The sequence below is a fragment of the Dermacentor andersoni genome, chromosome 7 (assembly GCF_023375885.2).
Source record: "Dermacentor andersoni chromosome 7, qqDerAnde1_hic_scaffold, whole genome shotgun sequence".
NCBI lineage: Eukaryota > Metazoa > Arthropoda > Arachnida > Ixodida > Ixodidae > Dermacentor > Dermacentor andersoni.
This window is the reverse complement of record NC_092820.1, coordinates 176800692-176815569: the sequence shown is the minus strand read 5'-3', so window position 1 is coordinate 176815569 and position 14878 is coordinate 176800692. Positions and strand designations below refer to the sequence as shown.

Here is a 14878-nt window from a genome sequence, read left to right as displayed (position 1 = left end):
CCCCCTGAATTTGATGATGATGATGAATGGTGTTTTCTGGTGCAAAGGCCAAATGAACCAACTACTCACGTAACTTCATGTCAGAAAAAACTTTATAGAAATGCACGCTTCCCTTCCTTTGGAATCCAGTCCCCAACCCTTAATGACAATCGGTTATCTTCCCTCCTCATTGCATGTCCTGCCCATGCCCATTTCTTTTTCTTGATTTCAACTAAGATGTCATTAACTCGCGTTTGTTCCCTCACCCAATCTGCTCTTTTCTTATCCCTTAACGTTACACCCACCATTCTTCTTCCCATAGCTCGTTGCGTCGTCCTCAATTTAAGTAGAACCCTTTTCGTAAGCCTCCAGGTTTCTGCCCCGTAGGTGAGTACTGGTAAGACACAGCTATTATACACTTTTCTCTTGAGGTATAATGGCAACCTGCTGTTAATGATCTGAGAATGCCTGCCAAACGCACCCCAGCCCATTCTTATTCTTCTGGGTATTTCCGTCTCATGATCCGGATCCGCCGTGACTACCTGCCCTAAGTAGATGTATTCCCTTGCCACTTCCAGTGCCTCGCTACCTATTGTAAATTGCTGTTCTCTTCCGAGACTGTTAAACAATACTTTAGTTTTCTGCAGATTAATTTTTAGACCCACTGTTCTGCTTTGCCTCTCCAGGTCAGTGAGCATGCATTGCAATTGGTCCCCTGAGTTACTAAACAAGGCAATATCATCAGCGAATCGCAAGTTACTAAGGTATTCTCCATTAACTCTTATCCCCATTTCTTTCCGATTCAGGTCTCTGAATACCTCCTGTAAACACGCTGTGCATAGCATTGGAGAGCTCGTATCTCCCTGCCTGACGCCTTTCTTTATTGGAATTTTGTTGCTTTCTTTATGGAGGACTACGGTGGCTGTTGAGCCGCTATAGATATCTTTCAGTATTTTTACATACGGCTCGTCTACACCCTGATTCCGTAATGCCTCCATGACTGCTGAGGTTTCGACAGAATCAAACGCTTTCTCGTAATCAATGAAAGCTATATATAAGGGTTGGTTATATACCGCACATTTCTCTATCACCTGATTGATAGTGTGAATATGGTCTATTGTTGAGTAGCCTTTACGGAATCCTGCCTGGTCCTTTGCTTGACAGAAGTCTAAGGTGTTCCTGATTCTATTTGCGATTACCTTAGTAAATAGCTTGTAGGCTACTGACAGTAAGCTGATCGGTCTATAATTTTTCAAGTCTTTCGAAGTTCTTTAACGTCTCCCAAAATATAAGTGCACGTGCGTTTTCTATTCCGCCCCCGTCGAAATGCGGCTGCCGAGGTCGGCATCAAACCCACAACCCCTGGCAATGCAATAGCCGCAAAGCCACTACGGCGGGCAGAGAAGTGTTGATTTAACGGTTGACCGCTTCCGTGGTGTGGTGTTTTTTGCTTCCTGTAGTGCCGCTACCTTCAACCGATTTTAAACATGAAATGATTTTAGCTCCCGTTGTCGGCGACCTTCAAGTGACATTGAGCCAAAAGCCAAAGCCGTTATCCGGGCAACTAAGAAAGACCGTATACATACGCTAGTTACTTCTCAAACAAGTTACAAAAAACAGTTCTTCCTAATGTTTGTTAACAATATCACTCAAGCTGTAAGTACTAGTGCGCTGAAGCTTTATTTGTCATTTCCAATAGCGACGTTCCAGAGACCGCATTTTCTTAAGTTTTGACGGGTCGCCCGGATGACTTCGTTTTGTTCTCGCAACGATGCCCGGATGTTCTCGTTTCGTTCTCGCCCCGTTCTCGTCTTGAATGCCCGGATAACGGCTCTGGCTTTTGGCTCAACGTCTCTTGAAGGTCGCCGACAACGGGAGCTAAAAGAATTTCATGGTTACAATCGCACACTCGTAGGCCTTATAATTCCTCATTAATGCAGGTTTAAATTTGGTGGATTATACTATAATGTGGCTGAGTGAGATCTCTCAACGCGACCGCTCCTGCCCGGATGGACAAACGTTGTGCCAAGCTCTGTGAAGGCCGAGCGACAAGCTAAATTTAGCTCCAATTGCTCAATGCGTAGCGAGACGCTAACTGCGCACGTGAGACACATGCACGATCTGTAATGGCTTCTTTCCTTCGCACAACAATACCAAGGTAAGACGCGTGGCTACAATGGCTGCAATTTTGTAATCAATAATGGTATGACATGTTTTCGTTACATGCAGTTTAGCAAGCCATGCACACGCCCCCTGCGGCACCGATCTTAAAGATGTTTCATGTAACAAAAAGTATGGTCTACACAGATTTTAAAAATTCAGGAAGATCTTTGTCGACTCTTTCATCACTGACAACTGAAACGCAGGAGAGCCGTTTTCGTCGTACGCTGCTGCTATATGAAGCTACATCTGGAGGACAGAGAACTGAACATGATGTATGTGCATGACTGCAGCGGGTCCGATGGGACCAGGACACAGCGCTGTGTGTCGTTTTAAGTGTGGATGCTATGGAAGAGCGAAGTGGTTCGCGCTGTTTCTTAACAGCCAGCCGCTTTGCTCTGCATCACTGAGCCTATGTGTCGTAGATAATTAAATAAGCGCAAGTAGAGGCACACTCGCAACAACGCATGCACACACTCACAAACGCAGACATACACCCACACATGCAGACACACTATAGGCACGTCCCCCCAACGCAGCGCCATGTGTGGAGGATGTGTCTGCGTGTGTGCGTGGTTGCTAGTGTGTCTATTTGCGCTCATTTAATTATTTAGGATGTCCTTACCAACTTGACAAACACCAAGTTCTTTTGAGCCTATGTCAGTGTGAAGTTTTGTTCCTCACTTTTCTCACTGCTTTGTGTAGCCTAATCTCTTTTCTTTGTGCAGCTTATGTCGAATGAAAACTATGCAGCTTTCAACTAGCTCGCCGGCGCTGTAGTCAAACTCACGAGGTTTGCGTCCACGCACGGGTCAGCCATCTGCTGGGAGAAAGTGTACAATGCGAAGCAGCCCAGTGACGCCACGATGTCCCTCTTGGACATGCCGTCCAAGCCCTGTGCAAAGAAATGTGCAGCCGTCACGATGGACCAACGCTAACGTCACTGCGTATACTCTCTGTGGCAATGAAGGGTAGGCCACGGGGGTGCTCTTGTGCCAAGTAGTCCGGCAGCGCTTTCTCAGAAGAGACGCATGAATCGACGCACCTTCGACGTGCGATGGCTTCGCGTTTGACCGGAAGGGAAAAGCCGCAAAACAAGGCGGTGGTGTGTTTTGTCATATATGTAGCTGTTTTAAATATGGTGTTTATGTTTTCTTTTCCCCAGCTTAAACAGATCGAAATGTGGGACTTTTTTCAGAAGCTCTCTCGCTTGTGCGAGCTCTGCCCCCTTCATTGCCACAGGAAGTGGTCCGCGAGTATAGCCATGTAAGTCGTTCAGCCTAACAAAACTTTATTGCGCCTGTGCCTAACCTTCACAGTGCAAAAACTCGCGTTGACTGCTTCGAAAAAGAAGCTCTAGAGGCAAGCGGTCATTGTCTGACAATATTAAAGAGCGTACCGCTGTTGCCCTGACGAGGCATTAGTGTGGTCGCCCGAAACACAGCAAGGCTGAGCGTAGCGACACGTTGCTACTGCTGCTGCGGTGCATCACGCGGGGTAAGCAGAGTTTGTTTTATAGTGAAGGGCTGTTTATGTCGAGGGTTCCATGCATTATTGTTCTGCGCGTGCAAAAACCGTGGGCTGATCCCGGAGATAGTGAAATATCGCGCCTAACCGCGGCTGAGGTGAAACAGACTTGAAGTACTCCGCCAACTTGCAAAAAATAAGTTGATATCTATAGTCCAAATAGAACCCGCATTAGATATTCAGCTGATAAAAACAGACACTGCACTTTGACCCGCGTTGGCGAGGTCTACGCTCGCACTAGCCTCTCTTTGTCGGCGTTCCTGCTTTCCTTCCGGTCTCCCGCGGTGGCGGTCCCACCGACACGTCACGTGTGTCTTGTGACTTCGGCTCCATGGGGCGGCGGTCCCGTCGTCCACGCGAATGTATGTAAACATCGTGGTAAATGAGTTCGTAGCTTTATTCTATATCCCCTCTGTGTCGTGTGCTAAACAGCTTCCATGCATGGTCATCCACCGTCACAGAGTGGAATGGCTCGTGATATTTTGTTATGATTTTGTTTCGGTGACAACCCCCGCGCTAGGGCAACACCCTCTAAAGAACTTACGGCCTTCTGGCTGTACCCTCTCCCCTTGAGCTACGTCACGCAAAAGAGACCCACATAGAAGTTCTGTGCAGCGTGCTACGAAGCTACGAACGGCACAACTGTGTTGAAAATGAGAAGCGGAAGACTGAGTGGGCGACGACGGCGATAACAATTCGATTAGTTCCGGGAACCTTGCCACTCCTTGGATAGCTTTGGGGTTAGAAAAGTCCTGGTATGCTGCGACATGCTTCCGAGCGCACTTTTTTTTTCTGGACGTGAACCGTGCACGTAGCCTCTTCGCTTGTGCTGCGATTGCGGTTGTGTCCGGCAAGCCTTCATTGCCGTGGAATGGGGATTACGTTCATGCCAGGATATGCCCAATAAGTGTTACGTGCCCAATTGCAGGAGCAATTACAAATCGGCGCCGAAAAATCATGCGTTCATGTTTCCGCAAGATCAGTGACAGGATATTGGGTGCCAATGTTAAGGCAAAGAAGAAAAAAGCTGGAATTCAGCGGAATAAAGCAGCAGTTTCTTTATAAATAGTTGCACGAATGTTTTCATTTCATTTTATTTCCTTAAAGGCCCCATTGAAGGGGTATTGCATAAGGGGTGGGTATATACATACATGAAAAATTGAAGGCCATGTTTTTAATACAGGGTAAGATTATTTGTCACGGTGTTTAAAAATGTGCTAGGATAGGTTATGACTGTGATTTCGTTGGAAAGGCCGTTCCAGTCTGTTGCTGCACGAAAAAGGAATGAAGACGAAAAAGTGACAGTGCGTGTACGCGGGCGCGCGACTTGTTGCGGGTGACCGGTGTGGCTGGATATGCGTGCCGGGGGGAGAATGTATGGTGCTTTGCCAAGTGAGCTGTAAAAGAACTTGTGAAAAAAAAACAAAGACTAGCAATGCGGCGGCGAGATGCGAGCAATGATAAGCCGGATTCTGATTTTAGTGCCGATATACTGATGTCGTAGGAGTACTTAGAATGAATAAATCTTGCAGCTCGATTTTGAAACGATTCCAGTTGATTGATGAGATATACTTGATGAGGGTTCCAAATGGGGGATGCATATTCTAATTTCGCCCTGACGGGAGACTGATAGGCTAGTAATTTTACATTTTTGGGGGCGTGGTGCAAATCGCGTTTTAAAAACCCGAGTGTTTTGTTAGCAGATGAAATGATATTCATAATGTGCGTTTCCCAGGTTAAATCACTACTAAGCGTTACTCCGATATATTTGTAGGAAGGAACTAATTCAAGGTTGACGTCAGCAATTTGATACGAGAAAACAAGTGGATTTCTGCGGCGGTAGAAGGAGACAGTCTTACGTTTGTTAGGGTTTAGTTCCATTAGTCAAAGGTTGCACCGTTCCTGCACACTTCGCAGGTCGTTTTGAAAGGACGTGTTATCAGAAACGCTGTTAATTTTACGATAAATTACACAATCGTCTGCAAGCATACGGATGTTTGAAGATACATGCATTCGTATGTCAATAATGTAAATTAGAAATAGTAGTGGACCAAGGACGGACCCTTGGGGTACGCTTGAGGTTACAGGGGTAGAGTTATATGCTTGATTGTTGACAAAGACTGATTGCGAATGGTTACTTAAGAATTCTTTAACTCGTGCTAATATATCGGTATTAAGATGTAATGCGGCAAGTTTTAGTAGTAGACGCTCATGAGGAACTTTGTCAAAAGCTTTGGCGAAATCTAGGAAGATGGCGTCAGTCTGGAAGTTAGAGTCAAGGTTTACATGGAGGTCGTGAACGAACATAGCTAGCTGAGTTTCGCAGGAAAAACCTTTCCTGAAGCCATGCTGCGCAGGATGAAAAAAATGGTTGGCATCAAGAAAGTCCATGATATGTGTGTAGATATGTTTCAGGATTTTGCAAGGTACACTGGTTAATGAGATGGGGCGATAATTTAATGGGGAGTGTTTGTTGCCCGATTTGTGAACTGGAACGACCGTTCCGTGCTTCCAATCTGGAGGCAGCACGTTTGTTGAAACTGACTGTGAAAATAGAAGACAGAGATATGCTGCACAAATATGTTTAGTGTTCTTTAGAAGTTTAGACATAATGTCGTCCACACCAGCTGCCGATGAAAGTTTAATGTTGTCTATGAGGGATGAAATGCCGGATGGAAAAATGCAATTGGTGGCATGGTACATTGAAAGTTCGCATGGGGAATAGAAAATGACATTTCAGTTTCTTGTGTAAAAACTGACGCAAAGATTGTGTTAAACGAGTGAGCACATTCAGCGTCGGTTAGGGAATCACCTGATTCATTTGATAGGGTAATAGTTCGCGTGTCCTGTGGCTTAAGACTTGCCACAATTTTTGGGGGGTCGTCATTAAGCATGTTCGGCACATCAGAATAAAAGAATGAGCGTTTGGCATGATGTATGGCTTCTAGATAGGCAGTTTCAGCGGCTTTGTATTTATTCCATGCGTCAGGGGTGTTACGGGACTTAGCTGCGCGGAAGAGACGTTTTTTCCTGTTTTCTACTCGCTTCAGGGCTTTATTGAACCAGGGTTGTGCTGAATTGGAATGTAATTGCCAACTAGATTGTTTAGTTTCTCTTTGAAAATGAGCCAATTTTCGCCCATGGTATGACAAGGAAAAACACTTGCAAAACTGGGGTAAAATTGCGTTAGTTCATGATTAATTGCTTCATAATTGCCCCTTTCATACAAGCGAATAGCCTTTTTAACAGTCGGGGTGAAAACGGGTTTAATTACGAAGTCAACGTGAATGACTTTATGGTCACTTATTTCGGGAAGATACGTGATGGATGACACGCCCTCAGAATTACTTGTTAAGACAAGGTCTAGAATATTTTGGCAGTTATCGGTGACACGGGTTGGTTCTGTGAGCACTTGAGATAAGTTAAAGTTGAGGCATACCTCAAGGAACTCGTTCGATTCCCTTGATGTAGCCGTTGGTGCAGGCCGGCTTGACCAATCGATATTAGAAAAATTAATGTCTCCATATAGAATTACATGCATGTTGGGGTGTTCGGTCGTTATTTAAGTTGTTATTCAGTTTGAGAGAGAAGTCTGGAGTACTATGAGGGGGCCTATAGCAAACGCCAAGTAAAATTGAATGGGGTGCGGCATGGCATTTAAGCAATAGGATTTCAAGATCGGTCATAATGTTAACAGATGTACATGATATATTTTGGTTTACGGCGACAAGTACCCCTCCCCCCCCTCGTACCACCTGCTTCGCCCCCATCCGACCCCTACTCCGCCGCCAGCCACCGCCCCCAGCACTACCACTTTCTGTCGTCACGCTCTCCTTGCTGACCTCCCAGCAGAGTGATTCAAAATACTCTTCAGACCGGGAGGGGGACTTGACCTTCGCAATGCCACTAACGGAGCCCTGCTCCAAATACTCTGCACTTTTGCTTCATCGACTACGCCACCGCCCGCACCGCCGGCCGTGTATGCGGACCAATCCGTACAACCCATACGGTCAGCACCCCATCTGATCCGCGTGCTCGTCTCTACTTCTGGGTCTAGGAACTCCGCCTGGGTCCCATCTCTGGCCCCCTGCGTACCTACATGAGCACACCCGACAACGCCCTCCGTGGCATCATATACAAGGCCGTGGACTCCCTAACCCAGGACGAGGTCCTTGACCCCTTACGCCATCGCCGACGCGCGCCAGATGGGGCGTTCCAAATCCATCCTCATCGCCTACGTTGGCTCTTCCACTGTCCTCTGTACCATCGTCTTTAATTTCGAGATTTACCGCTGCCACCCTCTCCGCCAAAAAGCTGAAGTCTGCACGAACTGCTGGCCTCCTGGACACCGCGCGGACGTCTGTACCAAGCTCAAGTCCGCCCTCTGCCACCGCTGCGGCCAGGCCCACACGGCAGTCGAGCTCCTGTTTAACCGTCATCACCCCCGGTCACATCCAAGCCCCAGCCTCCCTCACCAGCGCCACCCACCGGGCCCATCCTCAACACCTCCCGGCCTTCCCGCCGCCGCACTGCCTCCCGTGGTGCCCGGTCTGCCAGCAGCCACCGCTCCGTCTCCTTCCCGCCTCGCCCAGGTCCGAGAAGTCCATCGCGCCCGTCGCCAACACCACATCACCGGCAAGCTGGAAATTACAGCCTCACAGGTCGGACCCCCAAACCTTGGCCCTCGAGGCCACTATCGCTGCCCAGCAGCTCCAAATTCAGGGGCTGTCGCGCTAGCTGCAGGCCGCGCCAGCGCGTCTGTCCTCCACCGCTCCTCCTTGCACAGCTCCCGCACCTCCACAGCCGCCGGCTCCGCGCCGATGAACACGGCACCCTCGGCTGCCCCCAACCTCGACCTTGAAGCGGACATCTTCCTTAGCGAGGTTCGTGCTGCGCTACTCACGCGCCGCAACACCTCGGCCCCGGGGGTGGACCGCGTGATTAACAAGACACTCCGCAACCCAGATACCCCTTCCCTCGAAGCCCTTACTGAACTTCTCACTATACGTTGGCATGCTGGCAGTCTTCTTTCCTCCTGGACCCATACACATGTCTCTTTCATTCCCGAACCCGGCAAACCTATTGCACTCGAACACCTCCGCCCCACCTCCCTCGCCTCCTGTCTCGGCAAGCTGTTCGAGCACGTGATCCTGGCCCGCATTTGGATGGTCATCACTTGTATACGGACTCCATGTTCGGCTTTCGTTCCCAGTTTTCCACCCAGGATGTCATGCTCCAACTTTCCGAGGATGTCCTACACCCCTCCCACCACAAACGCACTTGGGCTATCCTGGCGCTGGACCTTACCAAAGCATTCGACAAGGTACATCACACCGCCATTCTGGATGCTCTCTCCTCCCTCCATGTCGGAGCCCGTGTCCATGCTTACGTCACCGCTTTCCTCGCCCACAGCACAGCCGAAATCTTAAACGGCCCACTTTCTTCTCCTTCGTTCTCTCTTGACGACAAGGGTACCCCCAAGGCTCTCTGTCCCTCCTTCCTCTGTACTCAGTGAAAAAAAGGTGCGGGAGTGATTGTGTGAACCCTCACCCTCAACGCGGGTCCTTCGACGACTTTGGACGCTCTTATTGGACGAAGGGGGGAGGGGGGTGCGGCAGACTTCCCTCGCCTAGGGATTAGGGAAGACCGAGGGGCGTAAGCGAATGTTTGCGACGCCTCGGTGTGCTTCACTTCAGTCATGTTAGACTGATGAGATGTAACGTTCTGCACTCCTCATGTAGATTTTGTAAAAGAAAATACTCCTTGTTCTCGATTAGAACAAGTTCCTTCCTTGAACAGCGTTCTTGGCATGAATGAGTCGGACGCCGGCATGGGCCAGCTACCCTTTTTACATGCCCGATGCCAACTATTACAGCACTGTCCCAGCTCTGTCTCATGCTTTCTACGCCGATATGACATCACTCTCTGGGTGACCACCGGCAATCTCGGCGACATGGAGACCACTCTACAGGCATGCGTGGATGCGGTAGCGACTCACGCCCAGGCTATCGGGTTGAGCTGCTCCCCGACCAAATCAAAGCTTTTGCTCCTTCTGCCTCGGGAGATTGCCCCCCTGTCGCCTTCTCCACTGATCGTCTCCCTTGACGGCACATGCCTTCCTCGCGTCTCTACCTTCCGGATCCTCGAACTCTTTCTTCAATCCAATGGCAAGCACACCACCCTCATCACTCGATTCACAAACACTGTGCACCACACCATCCGCCTCACACGCCGCATTGCCAACCGTCATCACGGCATGCGCGAACACAACCTCCGCCGCCTGGTCCAGGCCTGTGTTCTCAGCCGCCCCTCATCTATTGTCTTCCGTATCTCTTCCTTCCTCGTACCGAGGAAGAAAAAGTCAACAGCCTCATTCACCAGGCATATAAGTCGGCCCTGTCCCTTCTCTCCACCCTAAACATTCCCCTCTTATCTCTCTGCCCACCTCACTGCCCATCCCTTCCTACGTCTGCGTTACTCCCCTCTCTAAATATATGCATCGTGAAGACCACCACTCCTGTAGAGTAGCACGAGCCTCCGCTCTCTGGCCTCGGTATGAACAGCAACGCGCTCTGGCTTATGTGAATGCCGTCCCGCCACCAATACCCAGCACATGACCTTGCAGTCACTGCCAATTCTCTCCGACCCACTCTTAGTGCCTCAATCTACACTTCGACTTCTGTCGAGGCCGAGGAGGCAGCTAACGCCCTTGTCATCACGCAAATCTCCGCGAATTACATTTTCAGTGGCTCCGAACCTGCGGTCTGCAATTACGCGGTTGAATTTCCGGCCATTGGTATCTTGCGTTCCAACACCGTCCATTCTCGACCCATCCAAATCATCTAGATGCCCGCTCACGCGGCCCATCCTGGCCACGAGGCGGCCAATTCCATCGCTCGCGATTCGACTGACCGAGCAAGCCCGCCCCCGCCGGGAATAAATACGCGATCCGCACGTACCGCGATACCACTTTGCACTACCGCCCCCCTTTCGTCCCACCTTCCTCCCTCCGCACTAATCCCTTTTCCAGCACCTCAGCACCGCTAACACTCGTGGCGCCACCTTCAGGCCCACACCTTTCTGACTCCCGCACGTCTTGCCCTCCCCCAACCCGGGGCACACTCGCCGGTCTGCCGCTTATGAGGCAGCTCCCGCGTCGATTACGCTCACGCCTTATTCTCCTGCTGAGGCACACTTGCCCCTTGCCTCTTGGCATCTAACCAGTCCGCAGCAGTGGAAGGCTGCTTTGTCCAACACCGAGCCGGATCTCCAACTCCGGGTGGTGACCTGGGCAGAGGACGTCGCGACTAGGCACGGCCTGGATGCCCCAACAGGCAGTCTGAAGGCCGCCCACAACGCTGAATTTAAATTTTATTTACTTTTGGCCTTCTCATCAATAAAAGTTTTTCACCACCAGGCGTATCACAACGCCGGCATGACAACTGACCTAAAGCCATCGGCAACGCCCAATCAAAGCAGGGGCAGTTTCAGCTTGACGCTTGCTGTACGTTCCTCTGAGACCGAGCATTATGCACAGAGCCGATCAGCAGAAACGCTTGTATTTATAATAGTTCTTAGCAAACGGTTCATGATGTTTGGGATCCGTGTGCCTTTCTCGTCCCTCGTTCTTTCAAAGATGAACGCTTGTGCACCGATGTCTCCCCTCCGTTCGAGTGAGTCCGCCTGGCTCTGCAGCCAAAAGCACTCCTTCGAACCCTCTAGCGGCGGCGGCGAAAACGCGCCTCCGTATAGCATGAAATCGCCGTAGAAGGTGATCATTGCGCACACTTGTTATTCAGTGTGCAACTGCGACGAACTCTGAGCAACCTAGCGAAACCGAAGCCGCCGTTTCCACAAGGGTAAAGTCTACCAGGGAGGGTTACCCTAACCCCTCACGATGATAGAACTTGATACTTTGTTCAATGAAAAAAGTGGCATTCTAAACTGCTACATATGTACCTGTTTCAAATGCACAGCTAACAGATATGTACCACGTTCATTTTTATTTTATGCATACTGTCTTTGTTGATGCAATAGTTCTGCGGAAACCCTCAAGGTGGAGAGAAATAAATAATAAAGAGAAAATCAGACATCCACCCGTTCGTAGCAATTGCATGCTGCAAAAGAAACCCATACGGGTTCCTCGAAAGAAAAATTCTTCCTGGTCCGGGACTCGAACCAGGCACCACCGCCTTCCCGGGGTGTCAGGATTGGGGGCTCAATCCCATCGCTCGAGATTCGTTGCCAAGATTGGAGTCCGGCATGAATTCGAAGGTAGCTGGCCCATGCCGTCGTCCAACTTAAACACGCTGAGGACGTTGATGAAGGGAAGAACTGCTTCTCATCGAGAACGAGGAAAATGGGTTTATTTACAGAAATTAAATCAGTCCAACATGACTGCTCCAGAGAAAGTGTGTCAGTCCAACCTGACTGCACGAGAGAAGTCTGTCGAGCCTCCGCCCAACAGCCGTTTTTAAACACTCGGTCCTCCGGCGATACAAGGCAGCGAATGTTCGTTTGGTCATCGCAAAACTAGCCGCCTCCCGCGACAAGGTGACGCGAGCGTTCGTTTACTCATTGTAAATTTGCCGCCGCCCCGAAGAACAGTTTATGCACACAAAGGCACACACATTCCAAGGTCTGGAACCGACGACAGAGGGGCGCCGTTCCGCAGTATCGTTTACGCCCACACACACGCAAACACACAGGTGCGAAGGTCTGGAGCCATCGTCGGAGGGGAGTCGTTCCGGGTACCTCGGAGACATTCTGGGTAGCTCGTTGTCCCGCTGCGGCTTGCTCACGCGTAGCAAATCAGGTCGGCGCTGGGGCCCTCGGGCACAATAGTTCGTCCGTCGAACCCGTTTCGTCACAACTGCGATGGGGCTGGTGGATGGAGGCGGTTTTCAGCACAAAGCCCGCTTCTTCGAACGCAGCCTAGCTGCAGCGACGGAGAGTGGGGGATGCGCGTCTTGTCCCCCAGTCGTAATTGGGTGGCAATTTTTCCTTGCAGCTCGCCATTCTTAACAGCGCCTCCATGGCCCGAAAAATCTCGTCTGTCTAGCGCTGACAACCGCTAGGCAGGAAGAGAACGGCAGGTGGTCAGGGGGGGGATTGATGTCTTGGCTCGCAGCGACCACTTGTGTATTGATGTCACCGCCCCAAAACATCCGACAAGGACAGGCAACTGCAAAATGAACCCACAACACGGCTCTGCGCCGAGATGACGTGCATTGGCTCTCACTTTAGACTCGCTAGGCTTCAAAAAAAAAAAAAACAGAAGTGCAGAAACAAAAAATGCTGCATTTCGCTATGCCAATTTCTGAAGCAAATTCCTGCTGACAAATTCAGCAATCATGGAGGAAATCCTGCTAAATGAGAGGGGATCTTCTTCGCTTAATAAAATTAGCACTAGTAACCCTAAAATTTAGGCGGGACCCTCAAACGCAGAATTAAAATTAGCCTGCTCAAGCCATCCGCATTGCTATGCAACTTTCCCTTCTTATATCTAACGGAGAAGTTGTACTCTTGGAGAGTGAGGCTCCATCGGAGCAAGCGACCATTTTTGTGTGACATTTGATTGAGCCACGTCAGAGGACAGTGGTCGGTCTCGAAGATGAACTTCGCTCCGTATAAGTAACACGACAACTTCTGTGCGGCCCAAACTAAACAAGCACATTCCTTCTCTGAAGCGCTGTAGGCTTCCTCTCTTACATTTAGTTTACGGCTGGCATAGAGGATAGGATGCTCCTCGTTATCGTCGCCGACCTGACTAAGTACCACGCCCATACCTCTGTCGCTTGCGTCGCATTGAACTATGAATTCCTTTGTGTAGCCTGGCGCGCGAAGCACAGGGCGAGAAACCAATAGCGTTTTCAAACTTTGGAAAGCGTTCTCTTTGTCCTTATCCCAGTGTACGTTACTCGGTGCTCCCTTTCGGAGGGCGTCTTTTAATGGACCTGCCATTTGCGAGTAATTCGGAATGTACCGTTGATAGTACCCCACAAGTCCCAAAAATGAACGAAAGTCCGTTTTCGTGCGCGGCTGAGAAAATCCTCCAATCGTAGCTATTTTCAGCTCAGCCGGCCGTCTCATGCCCTGACCGACAACATGGCCCAGATAAGTAACCTGCGAACAACCAAACCTACACTTTTCCGCTTTCATCGTTAAGCCGGCTTCCCTCAACCGTGAGAACACCTGTTTGAGGTGCGATACGTGTTGTTCCCAGCTGTCCGAAAAAATTGCTACATCATCAAGATAGGGCAAGGCGAACTCCTGCAAGTCTTTAGGACAATATCCATTAACTTAGAGAAGCTAAACGGCGCGTTCTTCAGCCCGAAGCTGAGTGCGAGAGGGCGAAAAGTGCCTACAGGCGAGATGAATGCGGCATAGCGGCTGGCACTTTCTGAAAGGGGAACTTGCCAGTACCCCCGCACGAGATCTATAGTTGAAATGTATTTAGCAGCGCTAACTCTTTCAATTCGTTCTTCAATGTTGGGTATCGGGTACAGCTGATCCCTAGTGATGGCATTTAACTTCCTGTAGTCAACACACGGACGAGGGTCCTTGTTAGGGGTTTCTACCAGTATTAGCGGTGACGTGTAGTCACTCTCAGCGGGCTCAATAACTCCCAACTCAGGCATGCGCTGTATCTCTGCCTCCATAATCTCTCTCTGTCTTGGAGACACCCTGTAAGGCTTTGATCTTACTGGTTCGGTTGATGTCAGCTCAATTTCATGCGTTATCAGTTCGGTTCTACCCGGCCGATCGCTGAATCTGTCGAGATATTCCTCTAACACCTCTTTTAGCTCATCTAACTGCTCGGGTCTTAGAGCGTGCGAGCTTACCGAGTGCTCGACTACTTCTTCTAGGCCGATTTCAGAGTTGGAGGTCGCCCTGTATTCCTTAAACTTGGTACTAATGCCATCCGGCTCTTTGATGATATAGTTAACGACTCCGCTCCGCTCTACATACGGCTTCATCAAATTACAGTGATATATCCTCACTTCCTTCCTGCGACCGGGCATTTTCAGAGCATAGTTAGTATCTGAAAGTTTCTGCAACACTTTAACGGGCCCGTCCCAGTGAACTTCAAGCTTGTTCTTTCTTGAAGGTTTGAGGATCATTACCTGGTCTCCGGCGTTAAACGTACGAAGCCTCGCATTCTTGTCGTAATAGAATTTGGCGCTCTTTTGAGCTACTCCCATGTTCTTTC

The 14878-nt window shown here is 49.7% G+C and overlaps 1 protein-coding gene and 1 pseudogene across 3 annotated transcripts in view; both read right to left on the bottom strand.

Moving 5' to 3' along the window:
• LOC126532982 (uncharacterized) overlaps positions 1-14878 on the bottom strand; it is a 50378-nt gene that overhangs the window by 22325 nt on the left and 13175 nt on the right. For all 3 annotated transcript variants that reach the window (XM_055071659.2, XM_050180164.3, XM_055071658.2), the window contains exon 3: positions 2930-3034. In XM_055071659.2, coding sequence (XP_054927634.2) covers positions 2930-3034 — 105 coding nt within the window. The remainder of the gene's footprint in view (positions 1-2929; positions 3035-14878) is intronic.
• Positions 3711-3892, bottom strand: LOC126533329 (U2 spliceosomal RNA; annotated as a pseudogene).